The 26,401-nt window shown below is 46.6% G+C and overlaps 1 protein-coding gene across 3 annotated transcripts in view; it reads left to right on the top strand.

Moving 5' to 3' along the window:
- The window catches only part of LOC144827735 (sodium- and chloride-dependent neutral and basic amino acid transporter B(0+)-like), a 1,401,915-nt gene that overhangs the window by 538,373 nt on the left and 837,141 nt on the right, over positions 1 to 26,401 (top strand). For all 3 annotated transcript variants that reach the window (XM_078685942.1, XM_078685941.1, XM_078685943.1), the window contains one exon: positions 25,684 to 25,809. In XM_078685942.1, the coding sequence (XP_078542068.1) occupies positions 25,684 to 25,809 (126 nt within the window). The remainder of the gene's footprint in view (positions 1 to 25,683; positions 25,810 to 26,401) is intronic.

Below are 26,401 nucleotides of genomic sequence, written 5' to 3'. Positions count from 1 at the left end.
CTCTTTGGGTAAGTGTATCGTGCTTTTCCTGCACTACAGCTGTGTAAAGGCCCAGAAGGTTGTCTCCAGTGACCCCGTGTGTCTGTAACTTTGCCACCGCGCCCATAGGCGCCGAGGTCCCTCAAGTGAGCTGTCCATCACAGTGGGGGAAAGGGCGGGAAGAGGTTGCATACCCTAGTGTGTGTGGGGCCAGGCTTCTGTGCGAGTTCACATGCCTCTTGTTTATATAGGTCAGAGGCCGATCAGCGCAGCAGATGAGGAGAAAGCAGTAAGTGCTACCTCGTTGGGTAAATGTATTGTGCTTTTCCTGCACTACAGCTACGTAAAGGCCCAGAAGAGTTGTCTCCAGTGACCCTGTGTGTCTGTAACTTTGCCACCGCGCCCATAGGCGCCGAGGTCCCTCAAGTGAGCTGTCCATCACAGTGGGGGAAAGGACGGGAAGAGGTTGTATAGGCTAGTGTGTGTGGGGCCGGCCTTCTGTGCGAGTTCACATGCCTCTTGTTTATAAAGGTCAGAGGCCGATCAGCGCAGCAAATGAGGAGAAAGCAGTAAGTGCTACCTCGTTGGGTAAATGTATCGTGCTTTTCCTGCACTACAGCTGCGTAAAGGCCCAGAAGAGTTGTCTCCAGTGACCCCGTGTGTCTGTAACTTTGCCACCGTGCCCATAGCCGCCAAGCTCCCTCAAGTGAGCTGTCCATCACAGTGAGGGAAAGGGCAGGAAGAGGTTACTTAGCCTAGTGTGTGTGGGGCCGGGCTTCTGTGCGAGTTCACATGCCTCTTGTTTATAAATAGGGCTCCCGGTTTTCCGTTTATATGGATTTTTACATATAAATACAGACGGAAAACTATTTTTCCTTTGTCTGTATTTATATTTAGAAACGGCAAAATACTAGTACATTTTGCCGCGCTGCCTTGCTTCAGAGTTGCCGCCCGATGACCCTGTTCCTGATGCTTGAAATTCCTTTCTGGTCTTTTAGTGCTCTGCTGTTGACCTATTGGCTCAGGATCTTTTAGTAACGGCCGTGACCCTGAGCCAATCCTGGTCGTATCCAGTGTGAGAGGGCAGCAGTGCAGGGAACAGTGGCAGGTGTCAGCGAGGAGCAGGAAGTGTTGGGGCCTCTACTCTGCTCTCCCAGGGCCTCTCGCAGGCCCTTGTGCACATCGTAGCAGTGAGCCTTGTGAACCTCGCACCCCAGCCTCCGCTAGCCAGCTGCACCTTCCTTAGCCCGGTTCTGCTTGTGCCCTGTGCCTCTCGTCCCAGTTTGGAGCCAGACAGGGGCCCCTAATGTCTCCCTGAATGCCCACTGTTGCTTGCCGCAATTCAGCGTGTATTGTTATTTCACCACCCTTCCTGGAAGATAGCAGGTTTAATTGTGGGAGCTTGCTTCTGATCACGGAGAAGTTCGCTTCTGATCCCGGGGAGAGCTGCATTTAAGATCGGTGAGTCGCACCTTCTGGAAGAGAAGGTGCCATTTCTGGAGGGACTTGACAAGATAGTAATTGTAAGGGGGCTTCATTCTATCTCCCTCGACACCCATTACACCAGCAGTCCTGTTTCCACTACAGTAATTGTGAACTTTCTGCAATATGCAGAGCGTAGCTGCAGGGGCTCTAAGGGCTGAAAAACAACAAGCCTAGTTAACGCGTGAATGGTCTTTTAAAGACCTGTGAAGTACTCTGGTGTGGCTGTGTGTGTGCCCTGGAGGGAAGCTGTTTCAACCCGGGCTGCCACACACCACAGGGAGGGAAACCCTTTGAGAGCCTGGCAGGCTGTGGAGTGTTAGAGCTCCAAGGAACATGCTGGTATGTTATTTCTCAGCAAAGTAAACCAAATGAAAGTAGCAGGCATCTTGGAAGGATGAAAGGAGGAGAAGCCTTGTTAAAAATTGATCACATGGCCTGAGTTCCCACTTGGTATATCGCACCAACCCACTGTGCTATAGGATACCGATGTTCCATACTCTGGGTCAATAGCAGGGCTAACCTTGGCACTGGTACGAGCGCCACTGTTCAAGAAGGCATCAAGTAACTGGCAGAACTAATTTTGATAAAAGTGACCAAGGGTAGCAGGTGGAGAGCAGATCATGGGCACAGAGCAAAAGGGGAAGAGAAACTAGACATCTTACTTGCATATCCTAGAATTAGCAGAAGCAAGGCGCAATGCGCTATAAAGCACTATATGTCTGACTTGCAAACCATCATTGGTATTCATTGCCATGTGCTCGGGAAGGAGGAAATCTGCCCTTTCTGAACCTAGCTGTTAGTTCGTCTTACAGTCAATCAATCAGTGGTACATTTCTAGAGCATTTCTGGTCACCCATTAGGGTATGCAGGCGTTGGGAAACCCCATTCCATCTCCTATGAACTAACAACGCCATTTAACAGGAGCCCAAAGTAAGATTTAAGCAGGGATCTACGCTTTCATAATAAATACAGGGTCAATTTAAATAAATGTGGAAAAACACTAGCTGTAGCGTCGTCTTTTGCTTGTTGCAAAAATAAATGTGCATAAATACAGATAAAATGCCCAAAAAATAAATATGGATAAATACAGACGGAAATGGCAGAAATATAAATACCATAAAACCGGGAGCCCTATTTATAAAGGTCAGAGGCCGATCAACGCAGCAGATGAGGAGAAAGCAGCCTCCTGGTCACTGGAAGTACAGGGGGATTGCGCTCGAGAAACTCGTGGATGCCTAGACCTCCACCACGGATTACAGCTATTTGTAGACGGTAGATTTGGGGAGAAAGCACACCTGCCTAGCATCGACCGTGCTCACTAGATTCTTGGGGTGATTATAATGTGTTACTAAATTTGAGCTTGAACTCGGGCACCTGCTTTATTTATATCTGTAAGTGCTTCCTGCTGAGGTTTAATTTTTGTGACAGGAGCCTCGTTGCCTCATTGTAACTATTCTCTCACCCTGCTTCGAGGGTCAGAGCAGGGTCCGAGAATAGTTGCAAGTAGGCAATGAGGCGCCGCTCAGGAAGCACTTACAGGGTTACAGCAGGTGCCCAAGTTGAAGTTAATTTCTTTGTAACCATTTTGTAAATGGTTACAAAGAAATTAGCTTCAACTTGGGCACCTGCTTTAACCCTGTAAGTGCTTCCTGAGCAAAATGTGTCCCACTCGCGGATTTTGCCATGATTATGCGCGATTCGTGGATCGCGAAATTGCGGAAAATCCACAAAACCCAGATGCCACCACCAGCATCCTCAAGCGCTGGATCGACGACTGCGCAAACACCCTTGCCCCGATCAAGAAACCCACCAACAGACACACCAACAAGAATGCCAGCTGGTTCTCCAGGGACCTCCAGACCTCCAAACAAACCTGCCAAAGACTTGAGAAGAAATGGCACCGCGAACAGACACTGGAGAACCACCCAGCCTTCAAGAACGCCATGCGCCAACACCACCACCTCATCAGATCCGCCAAAAGGACCTCCTTAAAGGACCACCTGACAACAATGCACACAACAGCAAAGAGCTCTTCAACATCGTGAAGGAACTCTCCAACACCAACAACATCCCACCATTGCAAGACCTGTGCAACTCACTGTCCACCTTCTTCCATCGCAAGATTGCAGACATCCACAACAGCTTTGATGACCAGACCACCACGACCACCAATGACACCTCAGATCCCACAACCACCACCCACAACAAGCACCTGCTCACCTGGACGAACATCAAAGACGACAAAACCCTCAAAATCATGAACACCATCCACTCTGGCTCCCCGTCAGACTCGTGCCCACACTACATCTTCAACAAAGCCAGCGTCACCATCGCACCCCATCTCCACAAGGCCATCAACATTTCCTTCGAGACCATAAACTTCCCAAAGAGCTGGAAGCACGCCGAGATCAACGCCCTGCTCAAGAAACCCAAGGCAGATCCGAGGGCCCTTAAGAACTTCCGGCCCATCTCCCTGCTCCCGTTCCCGGCAACGGCCATTGAGAAAACCATCAACAAACAGCTGACCCACTACCTCGAGGAGAACAACATCCTGGACCCGTCCCAGTCAACCACAGCACCAAAACTGCCCTCATCACCACCACTGATGACATCAGGGCCTTACTAGACAATGGCGAAACCGTGGCCCTCATCCTCCTGGACCTTTCAGCTGCCTTCGACACGAACTGCCACCGCACCCTACGCAAATGCCTCCACAACGCAGGAATCCGAGACATGGACCACCTTCTTCCTTGCAGGCAGAACCTAGAGCGTCTACCTCCCCCGTTTACGTTCCGAAGCCTCCAAGATATTATGCGGCATAGCCCAGGGATCATCCCTCAGCCCGACATTGTTTAACATCTACATTGCCCCGCTTGCCCACGTCGCCAGACTGCATGACCTCCTACGCCGACGACACACAGCTGATCCTCTCCCTCAACAAGGATTCTCTCACTGCCAAGACCAACCACCACGAAGAAATGAAAGAAGCTGCCGAATGGATGAACAACAGCTGTCTGAAGCTGAACTTGGACAGGACGGAGGTCCTCATCCTCAGCTCTACCCCCTCAGCCTGGGACGACTCCTGGTGCTGACCGCCCTGGGAACAGCACCAATGCCCACCGACCACGCACGCAACCTGGGGTTTGTCCTCGACTCAACACTCTCCATGACCCAGCTAGTCAATGGCGTCTCATCCTACTGCTTCAACACCCTCTGCATGCTCCGCAAGATCTACATATGGATCCCCACCAACACAAAAAAACGGTTACCCAGGCCCTCGTCAGCAGCAGGCTGGACTACGGAAACACCCTCTATTCGGGAGTCCCGGCCAAACTACTTAAATGACTATAATGCATACAGAACATCTCAGCCTGCCTGATCCTCAACATCCCACGACACAGCCACATCACACCCCACCTAGGAGACTTGCACTGGATGCCCGTCAACAAGAGGATCACCTTCAAGCTCCTCACTCATGCACATAAGGCACTCCACGACACAAACCCAGCATACCTCAACAGACGACTCATCTTCTACCCCCTGAACTGCGAGCTCTGCTCGGCCGACCGCACCCTCGCCACCGTCCCCCGCATCTGAAGACCAATGTCCGGTGGCAGATCATTCTCCTACCTCACCACCTCTTACGACAGACCCAAGACCTGGTAACCTTCAAGAGGCTACTCAAGACCTGGCTGTTCCAGCAATAGCAGCATCCCCCACTCCCCTAGTGCCTTGAGACTCTCACGGGTGAGTAGTGCACTCTACAAATTCCTTGATTGATCGATTGATTAATTGTTAATTTTTTGGGGGTGGGAGGGGTTCAAGTTAGTTTTTAGGTGGGGAGGTTTGGGTTAGCTTTCAGGGTTTAGGAAGGGTACAAATTAGTTTTTAGGGGAGGCGGTTCAGGGTAGTTTTAAGGAGGTTGGAGGGTGTTCCTAGACCTCAGGGGCAGAAGGAGGGGCGTGGTAAACTCAGCCATGCATAGCTGTTTAGCATGCATGCCTTTACAATAAAAAATCGTGGTAAAGCTAGTCATGGTTAAGACGCGGTCGTAGTAGAGACCACGTTGTTCAGGTAGGCGTTGTAAAGGAACTTGTTGTTCCGACATACAACTACAGTGCACACATGTAAATGGAGGAACAGGGCTGTATCATAGATGAGGGCATATGATTCAGTGCAAAAGGGAAGGGTCGAAGAGGAGGTAGGGCTGAAGGAAGTGATCAATCTGAAGTGTTACAGTCAAGAGTAAGAAGGTAGTCCCATAGGGGCTGCCAGAAATCTTTAGGTTGGAATGTGAGTGTTTAGAGTTGCACTTAGTCCCCGCTGACGTGTCACAATATGTCATACTTTTAAGCAAATTTATGACGGTTGGAACCCTGTCACTACCCCATGGCATCGCAATTTTGTTCTTGGCCAGTAGGAGTGCCATTGACTCAAGCCAGAGAGAGCACTTAGTAATATCACTGGTGTAACACAGAAGCACTAAGAAGGGGTCCGGTGTGACCACTACTCCGATAAGGACTGAGATGTGGAAAAAGATGGACGCATAATAGTGGCAATTCTGCGAACAGCTCTATGCTAAGTGTGCAAAATCTACATTCAGGGCCAAACATTTGGGGTATTGTTCAGATCTTGTGGGATCAAATTTTGCAATGTCAGAGGGTGAAAAGGTATGCTCCGTGCTGAAATTTAAAGTATATAGATTTATGTCTGTGGTTGACTGCAATAGGTTATGTCTGTGAACAACAATAGGATCAAATTTTTTCTGTGATTGGAAAGCACAGGTACTCCCCCCAGCCCTCCGGATTTGAGTAGTAGTGTTGGTCTCCATGACAAAGCAGAGCAGGTATAACCTGAAAAACTTCTGGTTTCCATCTGTGTCCAAGACAACGAGCGTCAGTGGAGAGAAGTTGTCGGGGCTTTGGGGTAGGAGAGAAGAAGGGAGCATTGGGCATTATGTACTCGTTGAAGCACGAAGAGGTCCATGTATGAAGCATTCGGAAAGCGGGTATCTTCGGCATGGGTCAAGAAATGGCCGTCAAGGAAAATGTCATACATAGTGTGGATATCTTGGTGGTGGAGACTGCATTGTATGAGCTTTTCAAGTGTGAGTAGTAGCCGGGGTTATTTGTTGGAGGAAGAACGGGGAATAGAGGAACATGGGAGGTACTGCCAGGCCCAGCATATTATGGAGATGGTTCGGATGTCCCTAGAGTCCATTAGGAAACCCTTTGGTAGAGTTGAAGAGTGAGGGAGGGTCCCTAGCTGGTCTCTCTCGGGTCTCAGACAAGGGATACAGGCATCTGGGTGATACCAACGAAGCGTTCTAATGGGATTGAGCCGCAAAATAGTGGAGGTAGAGTTCTGGGACCACGAAACCACTGCAGTCAGAAGGGAGGTGCTTTGCACTCCCAAATAATACAAATGACACACACACAGCAAAGCAATAAAATACCTGGAAAGGTGTTTCACTCTCATAAAATGAGGCACATCAAAAGACAGTTTTCTGAATAAAGCGTGGCGTTTTATTTGTGCAACACTCTCTAACAGAAAGGCTTTCCAGATATCAAATAAAACACTATATACATGTATATAGAAAAATAAATGTTTATATATATATATATATATATATATATATATATATATATATATATATATATATATATATATTCACTGAAAAAACATAGGTTTCAGGGACGTTATAGTTAGTAATTAGCATTTAAAAAAAACTTCGAAATTCACTGAAAAAACCATAAGTTTCAGGGACATTATCTTTAGTAATTAGCATTTAAAAAAACCCTAGAAATTCACTGAAAAATCCATAGGTTTCAGGGACGTTATAGTTAGTTGGACATTTCACTTGTACGGAACCGGAAAAATTCAGCTGTTATAGTTAGATGAGCTAACTATACCTCGCGACCCCGCAATGCACTGCTGATGATGTCACATATTACTTCACTTGTGACATGGTCAGTGACATCAGTGATGACATCATCCACTTAATATCTGATGCACCTCCTCACACCCTAATACAACCTTTCATACAACCACTCTAAAATACAGACTACCATCTTGAAACTATAGACACAAGAGGACCTCATCAACCCACCAGTAGTCTGCCAAAAGGCGCAATTGCATAGTAGTGTAAAAAGGGGCTTGGCCTCAGACCACCTCTCAGCAATCCCACTGTATGGGGCTTACTGGGGAGGTGGTGGTCCCTGGGGTGCGGGAAGCCGTGTGACCCCTCTCATTATCAGCAAACCCCCGGGGAAGTTGCGGTCCCCATGGTCCCTGCTCCATAAATTTGGGGACCTGGCCCTCCCGGGGGCTTAAGGAAAATGAAGCGCAGGAGCCCACACTTCATTTTTTTTTCTACCGGATTCCCGCACCCAGCGCGACTCTGGCTGAGATTGCTTTTTTTGGGCATAGGGGGGTCAGGGTGTTTCTACCCTGCCTGCTTTTCTTGTTTTTATATTCTCTTTCCTGTTTTCTTATGACTCACTGAGTCACAAGATGGCTGCCAACACTTGGGAGTATTAGCAGCCAATCAGAATGAGGCTTGTGATTGGGAGGGTTCGCAAATCCTCCTCAGTCACCAGAGAGAGATATTTTTTATTTTTACATTTCTCAGGAACTACTCAATGGATTTACACCATTTGAAGCAAAGAGTGAACTCTGGACCAAGAGCTATGTCTTTGCCAAATTTGGAGTAATACAGTTCAGCATTTCGGGCTGTAGCCACGACAAAAGTTCCTACGGAAATTAACATGGAGAAAACATGTTTTGGTCTCCCCTTTTTTCTCAGGCCCTGTTTGCCGAATCACCCTGATACTTTCAGGACAGGAGCTGACCGAAGTGGGCCATTAGTTTTGAAAATGTTGCAAAGATTTGTCAAACGGCGCCAAAGATATTGGCATATCAACAAACGCTGTACCTATGGAAACTAAGCTCTATGTATAACTTCATACTGGCGCCCGCCAGACGTGTCAGGGGTTGCCTGTCTTCATTTCAGGTTGGCTTGGATGGTATTTTACCGATCCAAAGCTGTAATACTGTGCCTGGAGTGGTAAAAGGCTTTGGACATTTTACAGCTCAGCGGGGATAGCACTGTGCTAATCCTGTGCATAAAGACTTTGCTGTAGAAATGGCAAAATACTTAATCCCTTTCTCTCCCAGCGTGGATGGCACTGTGCTAATTCTAATCGTAATAACTCACTTACAAGTAAGCAAATGCAACTGTTAAATGCATTGATAAAATACAAGCAGATAAAATTGATAATAATACTGGACATCCACTGCAAGAAATAGGCACTGTTAAATACTAGTAATCAGACACACGGAATCAAAGGAAAGCATGAAATGATGTAAAGATGTATACACAGAATGCATCAGATGATTATGACCACTGGAGGCTTGAATGTGCACACAGTCACACACATCACAATGCCAATAATCAGAGAAAATACATCACTGGCTACAATAACTTCATCTTAGCCCACACCAGAATGGGGGATTCATAGCTGGGGTCAAGAGACTCAGCAAGCTGGTAGCTGCCACATTAAATAAGACACGTCCGTCTGTGAGGCGGCACATATTAGAGACGGTACGGTACCTGTTCATCAGGAACGCCACAAGATAAACATTCCACGATCCCTATAAAGCCCAGAGGACTATCGTCCGACGCCGTCAATGATAACCCTGCCCCCTTGTCATGTGTCCTTGCAGGAACCAACCCCAAAGTGAGAACCGACGGAAGGGGCCAGGACTGACCCTAGAACCAAAAATCCAAGGGCGATAAATAGACCTAGAAGAGGAAGGGAAAGGCGCGCGTCTGATGGAAACGAGTAGGACGAGGAGGTAAGCGAGAAAGCAAAAGAAGTAGCGAAGACGCCAAGTTGAGTGGACGAAGCGGACGGACCAGAAGGAGAGGACGAGTGGAGCGAGGAGTGGTGCAGCCCACCGAAGGACACTGGAGTGCGGCCGCAACTCTGGAGAGTTATGGCAGAGCCGGTGAGTCCTCGAGTACTAGAGAGAGGGGTAGCGGGAGTAGGGGAGGTGGGTGGTGACCGAATACCGGGGGTGGGATAGGGAGGGTTGGGCCTGTACAGCACATAAACCACACAACCCTGAATTACCCTGGACCCCATGTCCCCTCCTAGGCACCAGAGGCCCCCTTTTCCGAACAGACAGTGCCCTGTACCTCATAATTTCTGTGTAACTTTTTTTTTCCCTTTCCGTTTGTTGCACATGTCTCCATTCCCCATTGTCTTCACCGACCGGGTGTGGTGACGGATAACTTTAGTCACTAAAGTGAGTACTAAACAACAGCTGACGGCTCATTCTGTATGAGCCGCCGCAAGCCCACCCCGTTATCAAGAGCCCCCTCGGGAGAAGGCCAACACACCGAAGAGACCACAGGAGGCTGAGAAGAGGGAAAAGAAACACCTAAAGAAAAAGAGGGCTCTTTTGCTGCTAAACCAACAAAACATCCTGTTGTTCTTAATAGACCCACTAAGATTGCATACTTCATACAGCCTCCGTGTCTGTGTATCCGTCCGCACTCCCCCCACGCTTACACCATCCCTTCAGGACAAAACACAATCTCGCTTTCTAAGTCAAGAAACCCCAGTTTTATAATCTCAATGCACTAGAAGTTTCCAAGAAAATCTGCTCTACGCCAAGGAAACATGCTGAAATTAGCGGATCTCCCACAAGCATTCCAAAGGCAAGGGAGTTCTCATGTATTTTTCTGCATTCCCACATGTTTCAGCCACTTATTTTAGTGAAGCTGATAAAGTAAAAAACATCCCCAAAAGAACAGAAAACAATCTTGACCATGAATAACATGAGTAACCTGGGGGGCATGCTTGTGTGTGCAAAGCTCAAGCTAGACAGAGTCGAAATTCAAGGTGGCATGAGGGTATGTTAAAGCCAATAGTGAAAACTTCATAAAACTTCCCAATGTACAACATAATGCACCTTTGTGCACCACTGCCCACAGATCACGCACTTCATTTCCCAATGTACAACATAATGCACAGAAATGAGGCACGAGACATCTGTAAGGGGAAATAGTTCAGATTTAGTCCAGTTAATTCGAAGCCTGGAGAGGTCACCAAAGTATGTTATTTCATCCATAAGAGGAGGGAGGTTAGCTGATAGATGACGGACAAACAGCATAATTTAATCTGCATACATCAAAAAGAGGTGGGGGCCATGAATGAGTTGGAGGCCTCGATGCATGCAGCACTCCTGAAGGTGGCTGACCAAGGGGTCAATTGCGAGAACGAAGAGGAGAGGAGATAAAGGGTAGCCTTGCAAAGTCTCCTTCATGACAGGGAACACATCCTTTAGGGAGCCTTGATTCGCAGGAGTGTGACCTGACTAGAATATAAGAGCAGGAACAGAAAGATGAACATGGTGGGGATTGACAGTTTGATCAGAGCTGCTTTCAAGAAGGGCAACTCCAAGGAGTCAAATGCATTTTCGGTGTAAAATAGTGCAGCTACAGCAGGTGTTGGGGTGAGGAATCCTGTTGAGCACCATAAAGATAGTGCATAATTTAAGGGAAGTGGATCTGTGAGGGACAAAACCAGACTAGACGGGAAATATAATCAGCTCCATCATCTGGGACAGTCTGGTAGCGAGGACTTTGGCCAAGATCTTATTTCTCAAATTAAGGAGCCAAAGAGGGTGGTAGGAGTATCATAGGTGAGGATTCCTGTCAGACTTTTGGAGGAGCATAAGTACTGCTTTGCACAATTTGGGAGGCAAAACTCCAGCCTCCAATGATTCAGAACACAATGCTAAGAAATGTTGTTTGAAAGCTTTAATGAAAGCTCCTGCCAGGCCATCGAGGCCCAGGTCCTTGGACCAATCTAGAGCATCCATCGCCTGGTTAACATCCTTGCAAGAGATTGGCTCGCTAAGAAATTGTTATTGGCCATCAGTGAGCCACACCATTGCGATTTCCACCAAATATGATGGGTTCTCCAGCGTATCGTGGGGCATGTGGGATGTATAGAGGTGTTCATAATACCGTCAGGACATCCTCGCCACCAAAAACGGAGGACCCATAAGCCGTGCGCCGTTCAGTGAAGTAACTACCCAGGCAAAGGGAAAGAGTAGCCGTGCAAGAGTGCGGCCGGGGTTGTTCCCCCAGGCCTAGCGTGTTTCCTTAGATATGAGAATTACTTAGCAGCCAGATCACATAATTCCGTCAGCAATATTGACCATCAATGCAGTTAGGGGTCGCTGCCTTGGGAGGCAGGTAGGTCTATATCTTGCACCATAATGCCCCATTTTTGAGACCCGATATTGCGCAAGATACCCTTTTGCTTAGATATTCACACTCCGCACATATATGCTTTAAAGGCCTTCCAGAGGGTTACCTGGGTCAAGTCCGTACCCAAGTTCAGTGCAAAGTATGTGACGATGGAATCATGGAGTTCGCTACAGAAGACAGGATCATGTAGAGCCTCTCGATGGAACCTCCAACTGCATTCTGACCCACAACCTCAGGGGACTTGTCGGATGCGGAAAAAAGGGATATAGTTTGATATGGTTCATGGTAGAAGAGTGACCTCCATGGTCCAGAGTGAAGCATAAGCAGAGAGGAACCAATAATCTAGCCAGGTCCAGATATCATAGGAGCAGAGTAAAAGGCATAACCACGTTTTGTTGGATGTCGGGAAAGCCAGATATCCTGTAGGATATAAGTGTCTGCGATGTGTTGGAGTACCTCCCGCGATTGGGGCTTACACTCAACTGGAAACTGGTAAAGTCAATGTTAGAGTTTAGCACCATGTTGAAATTCCCACCCAGAATAACAAAATTGGCTTCTCCATGTCCCATTTGAGCATAAAGCTCCTGAAAGAATTCTGGATCGGCAGATTTTGGGGAGTATATGTTGATCGAATAGTGCCCATTCTGGTCCGAGTGGCCTTTATGGGAGGAGAAGGGGATGCTTTTATGGTTGAGGGTGCAGACTCCACAGGAATAAGGCTATAACAGGACAAGACTGGGTGCCATTGGGTAGAAGATGTGTTTCCTGAAGAAAGGCTATTCTAGCCCCATTTCGGGAATGATATGAGAAGTCTTGTTTACCCTTACGTGAAATATTGTTACCACATATGTTCCATGTAAGGAAGGTAATGTCTATCCCCTGCATGAGATGGCATAGAGAAAGCATTGCGGTAAGAACAGCGCCAATTTATGAGCTGGCTATAGTGTACCTGATTGTGAGCTGAAATATAATACATCTGATGTGCAATGGATAACAAACAAAAAAACTGAAGAGAAAGCAGAAAAGGAACCCCGTACCTTAACCCCAACCCACACTAGCTAAAAACAACTCTAGTGAGCCCCGAAAAGGTGAAACAAAAAACTAAATAATTCCAATGAGGGCAATGCGATGTTCACCATGGGGGAAAGGTGACATCTTGGCGTGGTGTGGCCCGTTTGATGGAGAATTATCTGAAATAGAAAAGATTTTATTGAATAAAGGAATAGGAAGGCAATTATGAGCAAGGCATAGTGCCTGAGGCAATCTGCAGGCGTTACACAAAAGTAGTTCGTATTTGGAGGCAGATCAACCCTGCTGACTACATCAGCCCTGAGGAGGCTGATAAGCATGAATTGGTGATCCAGTACATTCCAGCGTAGTCTGCCTAGGAGAACTACAAGGCAAAGTGTTCACAAGAGTCCATCACCTCTGCTGGAGTGTGGAAGGTACAACTCACAGTCGGGCAGAGTAGAGACTCAGCTTGCTGAGAGAGTTCTCCACATCGTTGAATTTCTGACAGGCCTCTTAGACTGTGGCAGTGAAGTCCAGATAGAGTGAGATAGAGGCATCCTGGTAGCGCAGGAGGCCCTGCTCTTGAGCTAGACAGAAGGCGGTATCTCTATCCCTATAGTTGAAGAGGTGCAATGAGCAAGTGTGCAGAGTCCCCTCAGGAGATCCAGGGCCATGGTAGCGATGAGTACATTCCACTGCAAAGGTATAATAGAAATTGTTACTGTCAAAGAAGTCTGAGAAGAGCTTCTCAATGAACATGTCAGGATGTCGTAGTTTCTGCAATTCCTGAGATGCAGATATTGTTCCTGTGGGGCCTCGCCTCCAATTCTTCATCTTGGATGGCCACTGTTTCAAGGACACACTCCATTTTTTTATACGCTTTAACGCAAAGGGGGCACCGTCCTCCAGTCCTAGATGCGCCTTCCCTGTGCAGTTGATATGTGTATCCTGGTAATCTAGGCACTACCCTAATCCATCAGTGCAGCCTTCTAAGGTATCAAAGCAAGAGTACTTGACACTAAATCTGGCCTTGAGCTCTGCCATGATGGCGGACGTGCAGCTGGCAATGTCGGTACTGGATTCCTGGTCCAGGGGCTCGTCCATGTCTGAGTGAGAGCTGCAGCACCTTGCTGGTTTAGCCTGGTCAAAGAGCAGCTTGCTCTTGTTAGGATTAGTGCACCCCATGATTACTCGTGATGGGCATAGGCATTGCAAAAACTGGGAATCAACAGGCTATTCAGCCAGAATGGTGGAGATGGGCCAACGCACATGAGGGCCCCTGGGAGAGACCGTCCGATCAGGCCACTGCGCAGCAGAGGAGCAGCCAGTGCGGAGTGGGGCGAGATGACTAACTGGGATGGTAGGAGCAGCTTTGAGAGATCCCCAGGAGGAGTTACTGGGAGGTAGGTGGAAACGGGATACTGACAGCAGGAATTTGGGCCCCAAGACTGCAGGATACAGCCAGCTGTCACACAGAAGGAGAGCCGGAGGTAGTGCGGGCAGGGATTCCTAAGCATTTCAATGCATGAGGCTGAGTGCCTCCCCTTCAGCCACAGGTAATTACAATGAGGCCCTGTTTGCACCGAGGGGTGTAAGAGGAGGCTCGTCATCATAAGAGGCAGTGGGAGGAGAAGTCCAGGGATAGTAGCACCCAATGTGGCACATCGTGGTAGAAAGGTCCGACCCAGGGGTCCCAGAGCTGCCAAGGGTCAGGACCCGGGGGCTGTGCAGGCCTCAAATGGCCCAGGCCCCCTGGTTGTCAGCAAGGGCAAACTGGGCAGTGATGCAAGGCCACAAGAGGAAGTAGCACCCCCCAGGGAGTCACCACTCACCAGCCCGTCTTAATGTGGGAAGGCCAGGGCAGCAGTATGTCAGGAATGTAGGCCTGCTGCTGTAATTTGCAATAGTAGTATGGTGTAGCAGCCATGCAGGTCCCGTCCCAAACCTCAACCTGGATCGCACCTCCAGGCTGCAGGGCTGCAGCGGGGTGATGCAGGCAACCTGTGACACCGGCAGACTAGATGATCCCTGCCTCAGGCTCACCCATGGCCCCTGTTGCCGCAGGGCCTCCGAGGCTGCACCGGGCTGTGCAGGCTGCCCAGCTCGGGAAAGATGGTGAGCAAAGGGCTAGGGCCAGGGAAAACTCTGCAATCAGAAGTGTGCCGCAGCCAGGGCTAGCATCAGAGCACAGTCTGTAATTTAAAGGCAATGATGGTTCAGATTTATTTCAAATATAGGCCACAAATGCTGGAGCCTCACAAGATTTCAGCCACGCACTCAACCCCGGAAGACTCAGTGACTGCCAACAGGCCACGCCAAACACGACCCACGACCAGTTCTCCTGTCTTCCCAGCGTCAGACCTCCACCCCAGCTACCAACACCGCCGATGCCAACACCTGTGACAACCTAAGATGCATCCTCCTCAACATGCACTCCATGCACAAACACACAGTGGAGATTTGGAACCTGCTTAGTTCTCTCTCACCTGACATCGCCTTCTTCACAGAGACCTGGACCAACACCTTCTCTGCCCCCGACATGAACAGCGCCATCCTGGATGGATATAAGATACAGAGGAAGGTCCTACCCAACCACCCAGAAGGGGACCTCACCATGGCCCACAAGAACTCCCATCACCTCACCACCACTAGCAAAACCTTCCCCTCTGCCGAACACCTGCACTTCCAAATCCAGACCAGCCCTGACTCCACACTCTGCAGCACCCTAGCCTACAGACCCCCGGCCCCTGGGACTCCGTTGCCACCGCTATCACCAACCTCATCGCATCCCACGCAATCGCCTCAATGAACTACATACTTATTGGTAGTGTGTGAAGTAGTGTGGCTCACTGGTTAGAGGCGGCAGACCCGAGAGCAGAGGACGGCCCGGGACCAGGGTTCGATTCCCGGCGCGGCAGGTTTCTGGACCAGGGTCAGCGGACTCGATAATTCTCTCGCCTCGGTGCCCACTCTGATCAGCGATCACACTCGGCAACTCTGGGCATTAGCTTGCCTCATCTTCACTAACGGCCCCACCAGACCGCCGGGGATGCCTGGTCTCACCCTGGAGATACCCATTAAGGGACCATCTCTCAGGGAAGCCAGGAAGGGTTTCGCAGCGGTCGAAGCGCCTTGGGACCCTACGGGTAAGTAGTGCGCTATATAAATGCCTATACATTTACATACATTTACATACACATACATTGGAGACCTGAACTTCCACCTCGACAACCCCAACAACCGTAACTCCACCACCCTTTGTGACAACCTTGCCAACATCTGACTCAAACAACTCGTCGCCACACCTACCGACAGGGCAGGACACACCCTTGATTCCTTCTTTGCAGCAGGAAATAGCATCCACTTTAGCCACACAATGCAACCCCCATGGACCGACCACCACTGCGTACACTTCCTTGTCGACAAACCCAAGACACCCAAACCAGCCCCCATGAAGAACCTAGAGCAAAGTCGCTGACGAACAACTCAACTCCATCCTCATCCGAGACAACCACATCTCGACATCCGATGCCAACCTAGCAGCCAGGGAACTCCACACATGGATCTCCAACACTGCAGACAAGCTCGCCCCGCTAAGCAACCCTGACAAACAGCGCCCCAGGAAAGCCGCCTGGTTCACCACCGATCTCCAAGATGCCAGACGTACCTGCAGATGCCTGGAGAAAAACAGGAGAAACAACAAGACACCCCGAAACTGCACCACCTACAAGGAAGCCATTGAGGAATACCACAACCGAGTCAGAACCACCAAAAGGACTTTCATCCACAACAAAATCCTTGCCAACTCCATCAATTCCAATGAACTCTTCAGTGTTATCCAGGAATTCGCCAACTCCCACAGCGAAGCCACAGACATCACATCATCCCAAGACCTCGATACTGCGATAAGCTTGAACTTACTTCCACCTCAAGATCAAAAACCTCTATGACAATTTCGTTGACCATCCACTGGATGCCTCAGCAGGCCCGCCCCCCCCAGACACACCAGCCAGCCCACCATCTCTACCTGGACACTGATCATGGCCGAAGATGCCGCCTGAACCATGAAAGGCATCCACTCTGGGGCCCCCACCAACCACTGCCCACAACACATCTACCGCAGAGCCACCATCGCACCCGAACTACAATGCACCATTAACACCACCTTCGAAACAGGCACCTTGCCAGAGGACAGTAAATGTGCAGAGGTCAGGCCGCTGCTCAAGAAGCCCTCCGCTGACCCCACGGACCTCAACAACTACCGGCCCATTTCTCTACTCCCCTTCACTACCAAAGTGGCAGAGAAAACAGTCAACAGGGAACTGACAAGATTCTTCAAAGACAATGCCGTCCTCGACCCATCCCACTCTGTATTCCAAAGCAACCACAGCAACAAGACCGCCCTACTCACCACCACAGATGACATCCACACCCTCTGGGACCAAGGCCACTCCGCAGTCCTGATCCTACTCGACCTATCAGCAGCCTTTGACGCTGTCTCCCACCGCACACTCGTCACCAGACTACACGACACCGGCAGACAAGGAAGCACCCTAGACTGGATCCGATCATTCCTCACTGGAAGAAGCTAAAGGATTAGACTACCAACTTTCCTCTTCGATACCACAGAAACCACCTGCAGAGTCACACAGGGATCATCAAAAAGGCTGACCCTCTTCAACATCTACATGGCCCGTCTCGCCGCCATCATCCAAAAACATGGCCTCAACATTGTATCCTAAGCTGACGACACCCAAATCATCCTTTTCATCACCAAAGACCCCACCACCACCAGACTCAACTTCCAGAGAGGAATGCAGGATGTCACAGTATAGATGACCAACAGCTGCCCACCGCCCTCGGCAGCCCACTGCCCCCTCGTACCACGCCAGAAACCTCAGCATCATATTCGACTCATCCCTCACCATGTACCGACAGGTCAACGCCTTTGCCCCCAGCTTTTTCAACACCCTCCACATCCTCCAAAAGACGTTCAAATGGATCTCTCCAGTCAAGGAAGGCCGTCAACCACACACTCATCACCAACTGACTAGACAATGGAAGCGCACTATACGCCGGCATAGACAAGTGACCTACTCTGCAAACTCAAGATGATACAGAACACCGCCGCCAGGCTCGTCCTAGGCATCCCTCAGCATGAGCACATCAGCCAACACCTACAAAAGCTCCACTGGCTCCCCGTGTCGAAAAGAGTCACTTTCATAATCCTCACCCATGCCTTCAAATGCTACACAACACTGGATGGACCCAAATACCTCAACGACAGAATCTCCTTCCAAGTACCCAAAAGAAACCTCAGATCAGCTAACCTCACACTGTCCGAAACAACGCTCATCCACAGAGCCAGAGCCGGAGGAATATCCTTCTCTTACATCACAGCCAAAACCTGGGACGAGCTCCCAGCAGACATCAGATGTGTCCCCTCCCTGGACACCTTCAGGAAGACCCTCAGGACCTGGATCTTTGGCTAAATGCATCCGCTGACCCCACCCAGTGCCTTAAACTCTCATGGGTGAGTAGCATGCTTACAATTCCCCTGATTGATTGATTGATTTATTGATTGATCTTGGTGGCTGCCGTGACCAAACCCCGGTAGCATTTAGTTTCCAGGTCTTAAGCAGCTGTAGTGCATTTTACTAGGGACTTATAACTAAATTAAATATGCAAATTGGAGATAACACAATGTCATTATGTTTAGAGGAGAGAGCACAAGCATGTAAAGTACTCACAGTCCTAGAACTAGCAAAAGCAAGGTAAAAAAAGTCGTTGAGGAAAGCAAAAAGACAGATGGGCTAACAGCTCTAACAGTGTCTGAATTCATATATGTGTGAGATGCTTGATTAATTTGCTTTTCTGTTACTCTAAAAGTGTTTTGTAGAGGAATTTCTTGTCTAGGACTGTTTACTTTATGGATATAATTTAAAAATGTATTTTAATCTTTTCTGACATTTTTTATGTCACTGTGTAATTATATTTATTTATCTTAGTTGATCTGTTTTACATTTATATATATCCTGCTGCCCGTCACCGGTAGGTAGTTATAGTTAGAACCTAATTTCCATAGCAAATGCATTTTTTTTCCAATCACTTTGGTACATTTTGATGAATATTCACAACATTTTCAAAACTAGTATGACAGTCGGTTCAGATCGTGGAGAGGGAAAGAGATTAAACATATTGCTCCTGCATGAAAGGAGCTGCCTTTCCAGTTTCCTCCGTGCAACAGCAATGCAGGCTCGCGCAGTAGGCAGGGAGCCGGTTGGGACTGCAGGGGCCTTGATACTGCCCCCCACGACCGCGGGGGAGAGCAGAAAGAGGCAAAATACAGGTCAGAAATAGGAAGAAAAAGGCAGAATAAAGATCAGAAACAAGCAGAAAGAGGCAAAATGAAGGGCAGCAACAAGCAGAAATAGGCAAAATAAAGGTCAGCAATGAGTAGAAGGATGCAGCATAAAGGTAGGAAACGAGCAGAAAGAGGCAGAAGAAAGGTTAAAAAACTAAGAGAAAGAGGCAAAAAAAGAGTTCAGAAACCAGCAGGAAGAGGCAAAATAAAGGTGAGAAAGAAGCAGAAAGAGGTAGGAATAAAGGTGAGAAATGAGCAGAAAGAGGCAGAATAAAGGTCTGAAACTAGCAGAAAAAGGCAGAATAAAGGTCAGCACCAAGCAGAAAGAGGTACGATAAAGTTGAGAAACTAGCAGAAATAGGCAGATTAAAGGTCAGAAATGAACCTAAAGAGGCAGAGTAAAGGTCAGAGACTAGCAGAAAGAGGCATAATAAAGGTCAGAAAGAACAGCAAGAGGTAGAATAGGGGCCAGAAAAGTGCAGCAAGAAGCAGAATAGAGGTCAAAAACAAGCAGAAAGAGGCAGAATAAAAGTCAGAAATAAGCAGAAAGAAGCAGAATAAAGGTCAGGAACGAGCAGAAAGAGGCAGAATATGAGTCAGCAGCGAGCAGAAAGTGACAAAACTGAGGTCAGCAGCGAGCAGAAGGAGGAAAATAAGGGTGAGAAACAAGCAGAGAGTGGCAAAATGGATGTCAGAAACGAGCCAAAAGAGGCACAATAAAGGTCAGAAACTAATAGAAAGAGGCACAATAAAGGTGAGAAACTAGCAGAAAGAGGCAGAATAGAGGTCAGCAGCGAGCAGAAAGAGGCAAAAAAGGTGAGAAACTAACAGAAAGAGGCTAAAAAAGGTCAGAAATTTGAAAAAAACAGGAAAAAAAGGTTAGAAACTAGCAACAAGAGGCAGAATAGAGGTCAGAAATGGCAGAAAGAGGCAGAATAATAGTCAGAAACAAGAAGAATAAAGGGAAAAAAAGCAGAAGCAGGCAGAATAAAGGTCAGAAAGTGGCAGAATAGAGATCAGCAATGATCAGAAAGAGGTATAATGAATGTCAAAAAGAGGAGAAAGAGGCAAAATAAATTCCAGAAACTAGCAGAAAGAGACAAAATAAAGGTCAGCAAGGATCAGGAAGAGGCAAAATAGAGACCAGGAAATGCCCCCAATGCCCTTCAGCAGCCAAGCGGACTTTATCACCCAGCCAGAAGTGTGCCAGGAGGCGTGTTTTCAGAGTGGTTGAGAAAAGGGGTAGGGCCTCCAATGAGATCTCAGCAATCCTGCTGTGGTCGACTTACTGGTGGCAACAATAGGGGTTCTTGGCCCAAGAACCCTCAACAGCCAAGTGGGAACAGGTGAGGGCATTCTAGAGCATGTGGTTGGTCATTTGGTTGCATTATCTAGTAGTGAGAAAGAAAACCTCTGACAGTTGAAAGTAGGGATGGGCACAACTTGCAGAGTTTTGCTTTATGGAGTTCGGGGGGTTACATAAAATCTCAGTGAGATTCTGTGGAGTTCCAAAAGCAGGTGGATTTGCCACATCGTTTCGATTTTTAGCACCGGGAGCTTGTTCTGTGCTGCAAAATCAGTGCAAATGGCACCATGTGGCATGCCAGAGGGCACTGCTTCTTTTCTGGCTCTCGAGTAGATTTTCTAATTTGCTTTATTTAACATTTTTGTGACAAACATTGCACTGCATGTTAATAATTCTTTGAGTATGGTTATGGAATCTATTAGTTGTAACATTAAATCTGAAGATGTAATTAATATTTTATTAATGTAATGACCCGTTGACATAATCAATAGATTTGCATTTATTGATGTGTCTTCCATATTGATGTAGTCACCCCTTAAAAAAGCTAAAAGGCCTGGCTTTTATTTATTAACGTACAGACACCTTCATAAAGTGGGATGTAGATTGCCCCAAGCTAGTGACGAGCCTGTGAGGATGTGTTGCCCGCCCATGGGTTATGGCTCTGTAACCAACCTCACAGCATGGCGTTGGATGCCTGTGGGTGGCGGGTTTAAAAAGGAGATGTGTCGATGGATTGGCATAGTCACGGAGACTAGATCTTACTCATGTCAAAAAACCAAGACATTCATTAAAAAAACACAGGTTAAGGTAAGTTTCTAATTAGGTATGGTAATAATATATTATTTTACATAAAAAGATAGAAGTGCACTGACAGAACCAAAGGTTAAAGTGTTGGTTAAAACATAACATTTTATACTCCTAACACCACTGAAATTCACTACTTATTTTTTAACCCCATGCGTGCTCATGACGGCTCCAAGCCGTCATGAGTCACGTTAGCCGTGAGCTCATGACGGCGTGGAGTCGTCATGCCGCTACCGCTCCGCCAACGCTGCACTAACTCCCTGCATTAATAAGTGGACGGGGTCATGACGGCACCACGCCGCCATGAGCACACGCCGCCCGTGACTTATGATGGCGTGGTGCCATCATGAGCAACGAAGCAACACGCCCGCCCCTATCCCCGCCCGTGCCGCAGCGGAATTCGCGCTGCATCAAAGGGGTAATGAAGTACCTTTAACGCATCCCCTTGCAATCACTGCTTATGATCTCACAAACTACATCATTCATTACATGTTCTATCTCATATACTGCAACATCTGAAATTATATAATTGATGATAACACCGTGCATGGGCCAGTTTGGGGGGGATAGTTTTTCCACCATGTTAAAGGTTTCAGATATTTAGTTTTTACGTGAAATCTCACACATTGCCTTATTGGCAGAGGGTTTTGTTGTTAGGTACCCCCTTTGGCAAACCCTAGTAGTACAAGATGTGCAACAAACTCTTCGGAAGGCCAGACATGCTTAGCTGTGTGCAAGGGTCTTGTGATAAACATATTATCGAATATTACATCCATATATATATATATATATATATATATATATATATATATATTATCCCAATCCTGACTTAGGCTTCAGAAGAACAGGCACGGACTACGTGGGACAAATCAAAGGTTTTTATTCACCAATACATGCGATCAGACGCGTTTCGGCGGACAAGACCGCCTTGTTCACTACATCTGCTTTACACCATGTTTGTGAGCCATATTTATAGTAGTGCATACTTGATAGGTGATGGAACAACCATGTGACATAATTAAGTGTGTGACTGTAAACATAGAAGAGTTCATTGCGCTCAAAAACATGCAAGTCATTGTGACACATCAAGCCTAAATATTTAAATCATTGTAAATACATCTTTACAATTAATGGTTAATGCTGGTATGTGTACATTGCGGAAAGTAATAATATTTGGCTCATAGGGTGAAAAAAAGTAGATGCTAATAACACAAATGACTGCTACCAGTTACATGCCGGTTTAGACATGGAAGAGTTCCTTCCACCACGTGTATAAGTTTCTAGCCGCTCAGTGGTCTGTAACCTCTTTGGTACGATCAAGACACATCGTGTATTTGGTGCATCCCCATCAGAGCGCGTTTGAAGGTGAGTGTTATGCGCGCTAGCCTTTGTGATTTGTATGTCATGAAGAGCCATAGGGGCATGAAGTCCGCGGGTTATTGAAGGAAAATAAATTGTCTATATATGCGCGCTACTCTTTTAGATTTGTAGGTCATGAAGAGCCGTAGGGGCACGATGTCTGCGGGTTATGTTTAAAACGAACATGACTTTTCTGTGCATGGGTAGTGTCTTTATGCCGCCGATTGTCTGTCTCAGATCCAATGTATATACCAGTGCAGGTGCACGGAGGTTAAGATGTGACTGCTCTGTTCGGTTCGAGTTAAAATTAAGTGTCACAAATTGTTTGTGTGGGACCTCAATGTTAAAGTATACGCAAGTGCGTAAAGTAAAGGGCATTAATCGTAGGCGTATATATATTTAAACACACAAGATATGGCGTGCTTCTGCCTCTTGAACGGCGGGCTCCCAACGGGGTTCGCCAACCCCTATTATCAAACACACTCCTGGTTTGCTTTCAGGTCATTCGAAATAACCAGAGTCAGGGCCCCAATATGGTAAACGTTGCTTCAGGTTTATTTGGCAAAGAAAAAACCCAACGCGTTTCGAGATCAGCCGATCTCTTGCTCACGGGTGGAGCTTACGTGTACCTTCATTCATTTAAAGTAACATTACCGTGTTTTCACTTTCACACGTGATCAATAGACATAAACAAGTTATTTCATTTAGGCAATGTCTTTACGATATTAAATTCATTCAAGACTTCATTTAAGCATTTACATCATGCTGTGTTCAAACAAGTCAACCATTAGCATACCATCTTTTCTATGTGAACATTTCTATGCTTTTCTCTTATTAAATTTTTTCTTACATTTTTTCTTATCAAATTCATGTTTGTGTTCATAGAGCCCACCAAGGAACATCTCTTCATTCGACAAAAAGATTCATAATTTCAAATTGATCTTAACTCCAAAATGATAACATTGTTTCATCCTGATTTACCTTAAAACAATGTTACTTATATACATATATACAAATACACATATATACACACACAAATATACAAAGAGAGTTATCACAGTCCCCGCATCTATAGCAGTTTCATCAATTCATTACTCATGTACCAGTATGTACAATGAGATCTTCACCACTATTCATACCCCAAGGGGTTTTGGTATGGAGGTCAATAATGTACCTCGATTCCAATCTCGGAAGTTTCTTTAAACGGTCACCCCTCTGATATTATCAGGAACCAAGTCAAGTCCAAAACAAAGTAACTGATTCCGATAACTTTTGTTTTTTTCCGCAAAGTGTCTTGCGACCGGGTATGCTTGGTCCACCTTGTCTATTGCCCTCATGTGCTCTAATATCCGTATTTTAAATGGTTGCACTGTTCTACCTATATAGCGCAACCCACAGGGGCAGACAAGACAGTACACCACATAGGGTGTACTGCAAGTAATAAACTTGCTGATTTTCTTGACCATGCACGTGTCTTGGATGGTGTATGTAAGCGCTCTTTTGCTGTTACAACACGCTTTACATTTATGGCAGGGGAAAAAAACGTTCATGTCTTTGAGGGTATTAGTCTTCGGTGGTATCTTTTCTAGATGACTTCGTACCAATTGATCTCGGATGGACCTGGCCTTTTTGAATGTGACCAAAGGGAAATTGGGAACATCCTCACCTATGACATTATCCGTTTTAAGGATGTGCCAGTTCTTTTTCAGCATGTGTTTTAAATGATTTGCCTCTGCTGAATATGGGGTAATCAGTCGGAATTTACCTCCTTCTGTTTTCTTGTTCTTGCTTTGACCCAATAAATTATCCCTTGTCATTGCTCTTACTTTGCACAGTGTTTTGTTCAGGGTGACAGGATTGTAGCCCTCTTGCAATGAATCTGGCTACGCTCTCGGATGCTGCCATTTCAAAGTCACAGTCGCGTGTGCAATTTCTCCTGAGTCTAAGTAGCTCCCCAAATAAACTCTTTACTGGTCCTTGTCCTCCAGCAAGAATAAACAACACCCCAACAGAGGTAAGAATTTCAAGAATTATTTAGCAACCCAAGTGCAAAAACAGGCTAAAAGGACAGTCTACGAGTTTCGGCTTCACAGTCTTCTACTGGACCATAGAGCCCCACTGTCTAGAGCGGTATATATATGTATATCCAAATAAATACATATTGGGACTTTGGGTCAGCCCTCTTCAGGCACTGTTTTTTTTATGTCATATACACTGCGCTTCCACCCATGACACGATACTGTGGTAGAGGGGTTTAGTCCACGTAAATTATTGGCTTTCTTACACTGTGAATCATAGCATTTTCTGATTACATGCATATCAACCTGAATACAAGTGTGCCTCAGTGTCAGGGCTGGTTGGACAGTCCTCTAGTTTTTAATTTTCTCCTTTTATAGTTCGCCTTTCAATTATTTGTTTCTACTCTTTTTATTTTTCTTGAGAGAATCCTACTGTTCCCCAGGCAGTGCTACCCGAGCCACTTGATTACTGTCCTTTTCACCTGCAGTGCTCCGGATTCTGCATGGCCATTCCCTCTAAACCAGGCGACTATATTGAATTCTATTGTCAATAGAGTACTATAGTTTTACTATTCCAAGCGGGCCGACACATCGCTTCTAAGCATGGAGGCATCGCTTGAACTTTAAAACAATAATGATTATATACTATGCAACTAAAATGCAGATACCAGCTGCTATGTTAGTATCAATATTGCAAGCACACATCTGCTGTATGTAGATAGAAACAAGTTTTTTACTTTTATTCTTTAACTTATCTTGCATATGTTGTTGAGTTTGTGTCTGCTTTATTGGGGTTATGTTAGACGATTAATGCAAGAATGAGTCAGTGGATCGAGAGGGGCATGAGTCAAAGTAAGAGTGAGAAGTGGATGTATGGTGATGTATTGAGTGCTTAAATCCATCAATGACCCAAAAGTAACTCTCATATTTAAGGTAGACCTATTGGCGTTGGATTTTCCATTGCTTGTTGAAAGTTCTGTTGTGTTTGTGATTCTTAAAAATAGCCTACATATCAAAATGTGATATACAGTTTACTTTTGAAGGCATCTTCAATCTTTTATGTTTCTTGCAGGATTTTCTTTGGCATTTATTGCCTATCCTGAAGCCCTGACTACACTGCCAGTTTCTCCTCTCTGGTCCATTTTGTTTTTCCTAATGCTTTTAACGCTTGGCTTTGATACACAATTTTCTACACTTGGTAAGTAAAAAAGCACCTGTTTCTAAGAAATAATTTTTATCTCTGGCCATAATCAACAAATATAGTATTTTCTAATGATTGCCGAGAGTCTGGTAAGAGGAAAATCATTACTTTTTACTCTACCAATATCTTATACATCAGCAAATCTTGTAAGTTTTTCGTGCAAATCTGTAAGAGGACGGTCTATATTACAGTAAGTGAAATTTGCCCAAAAAGCAGCACTGTGCTCTGTTTGAACTACTTGTATTGCATTAGGCACAGTTTGTCCTCCTTTCTTGAGGATAGATGCCAGGAAGTTTGGACCCCCCCCCCCCATCACGGCTCCCATCCCGGCTCCCATCCCCAGCCTGAAAGTGGGAAATCCTCATGGCTTGATCCTGAGTCATACTCTTTTAAACCTATATATGTCCCTCCTGGCTCCACTGCCAGAAGCATGCAGCGCTAAAATTACCTCTTACGCGGATGACACGCAGTTCATGTTTACCTGTGACAAGGGAGCTGACTATGAAGGTGAAAAAATACACTCCTGTCTTTCAAATGTGTTCTCATGGTTGAGGAAGAACCAGTTAAAATGTAATCCTGAGAAATATGA

This window comes from Lissotriton helveticus, chromosome 4_1, assembly GCF_964261635.1.
Source record: "Lissotriton helveticus chromosome 4_1, aLisHel1.1, whole genome shotgun sequence".
Classification (NCBI taxonomy): Eukaryota; Metazoa; Chordata; class Amphibia; order Caudata; family Salamandridae; genus Lissotriton; species Lissotriton helveticus.
This window is presented reverse-complemented; position numbering and strand designations above follow the sequence as displayed.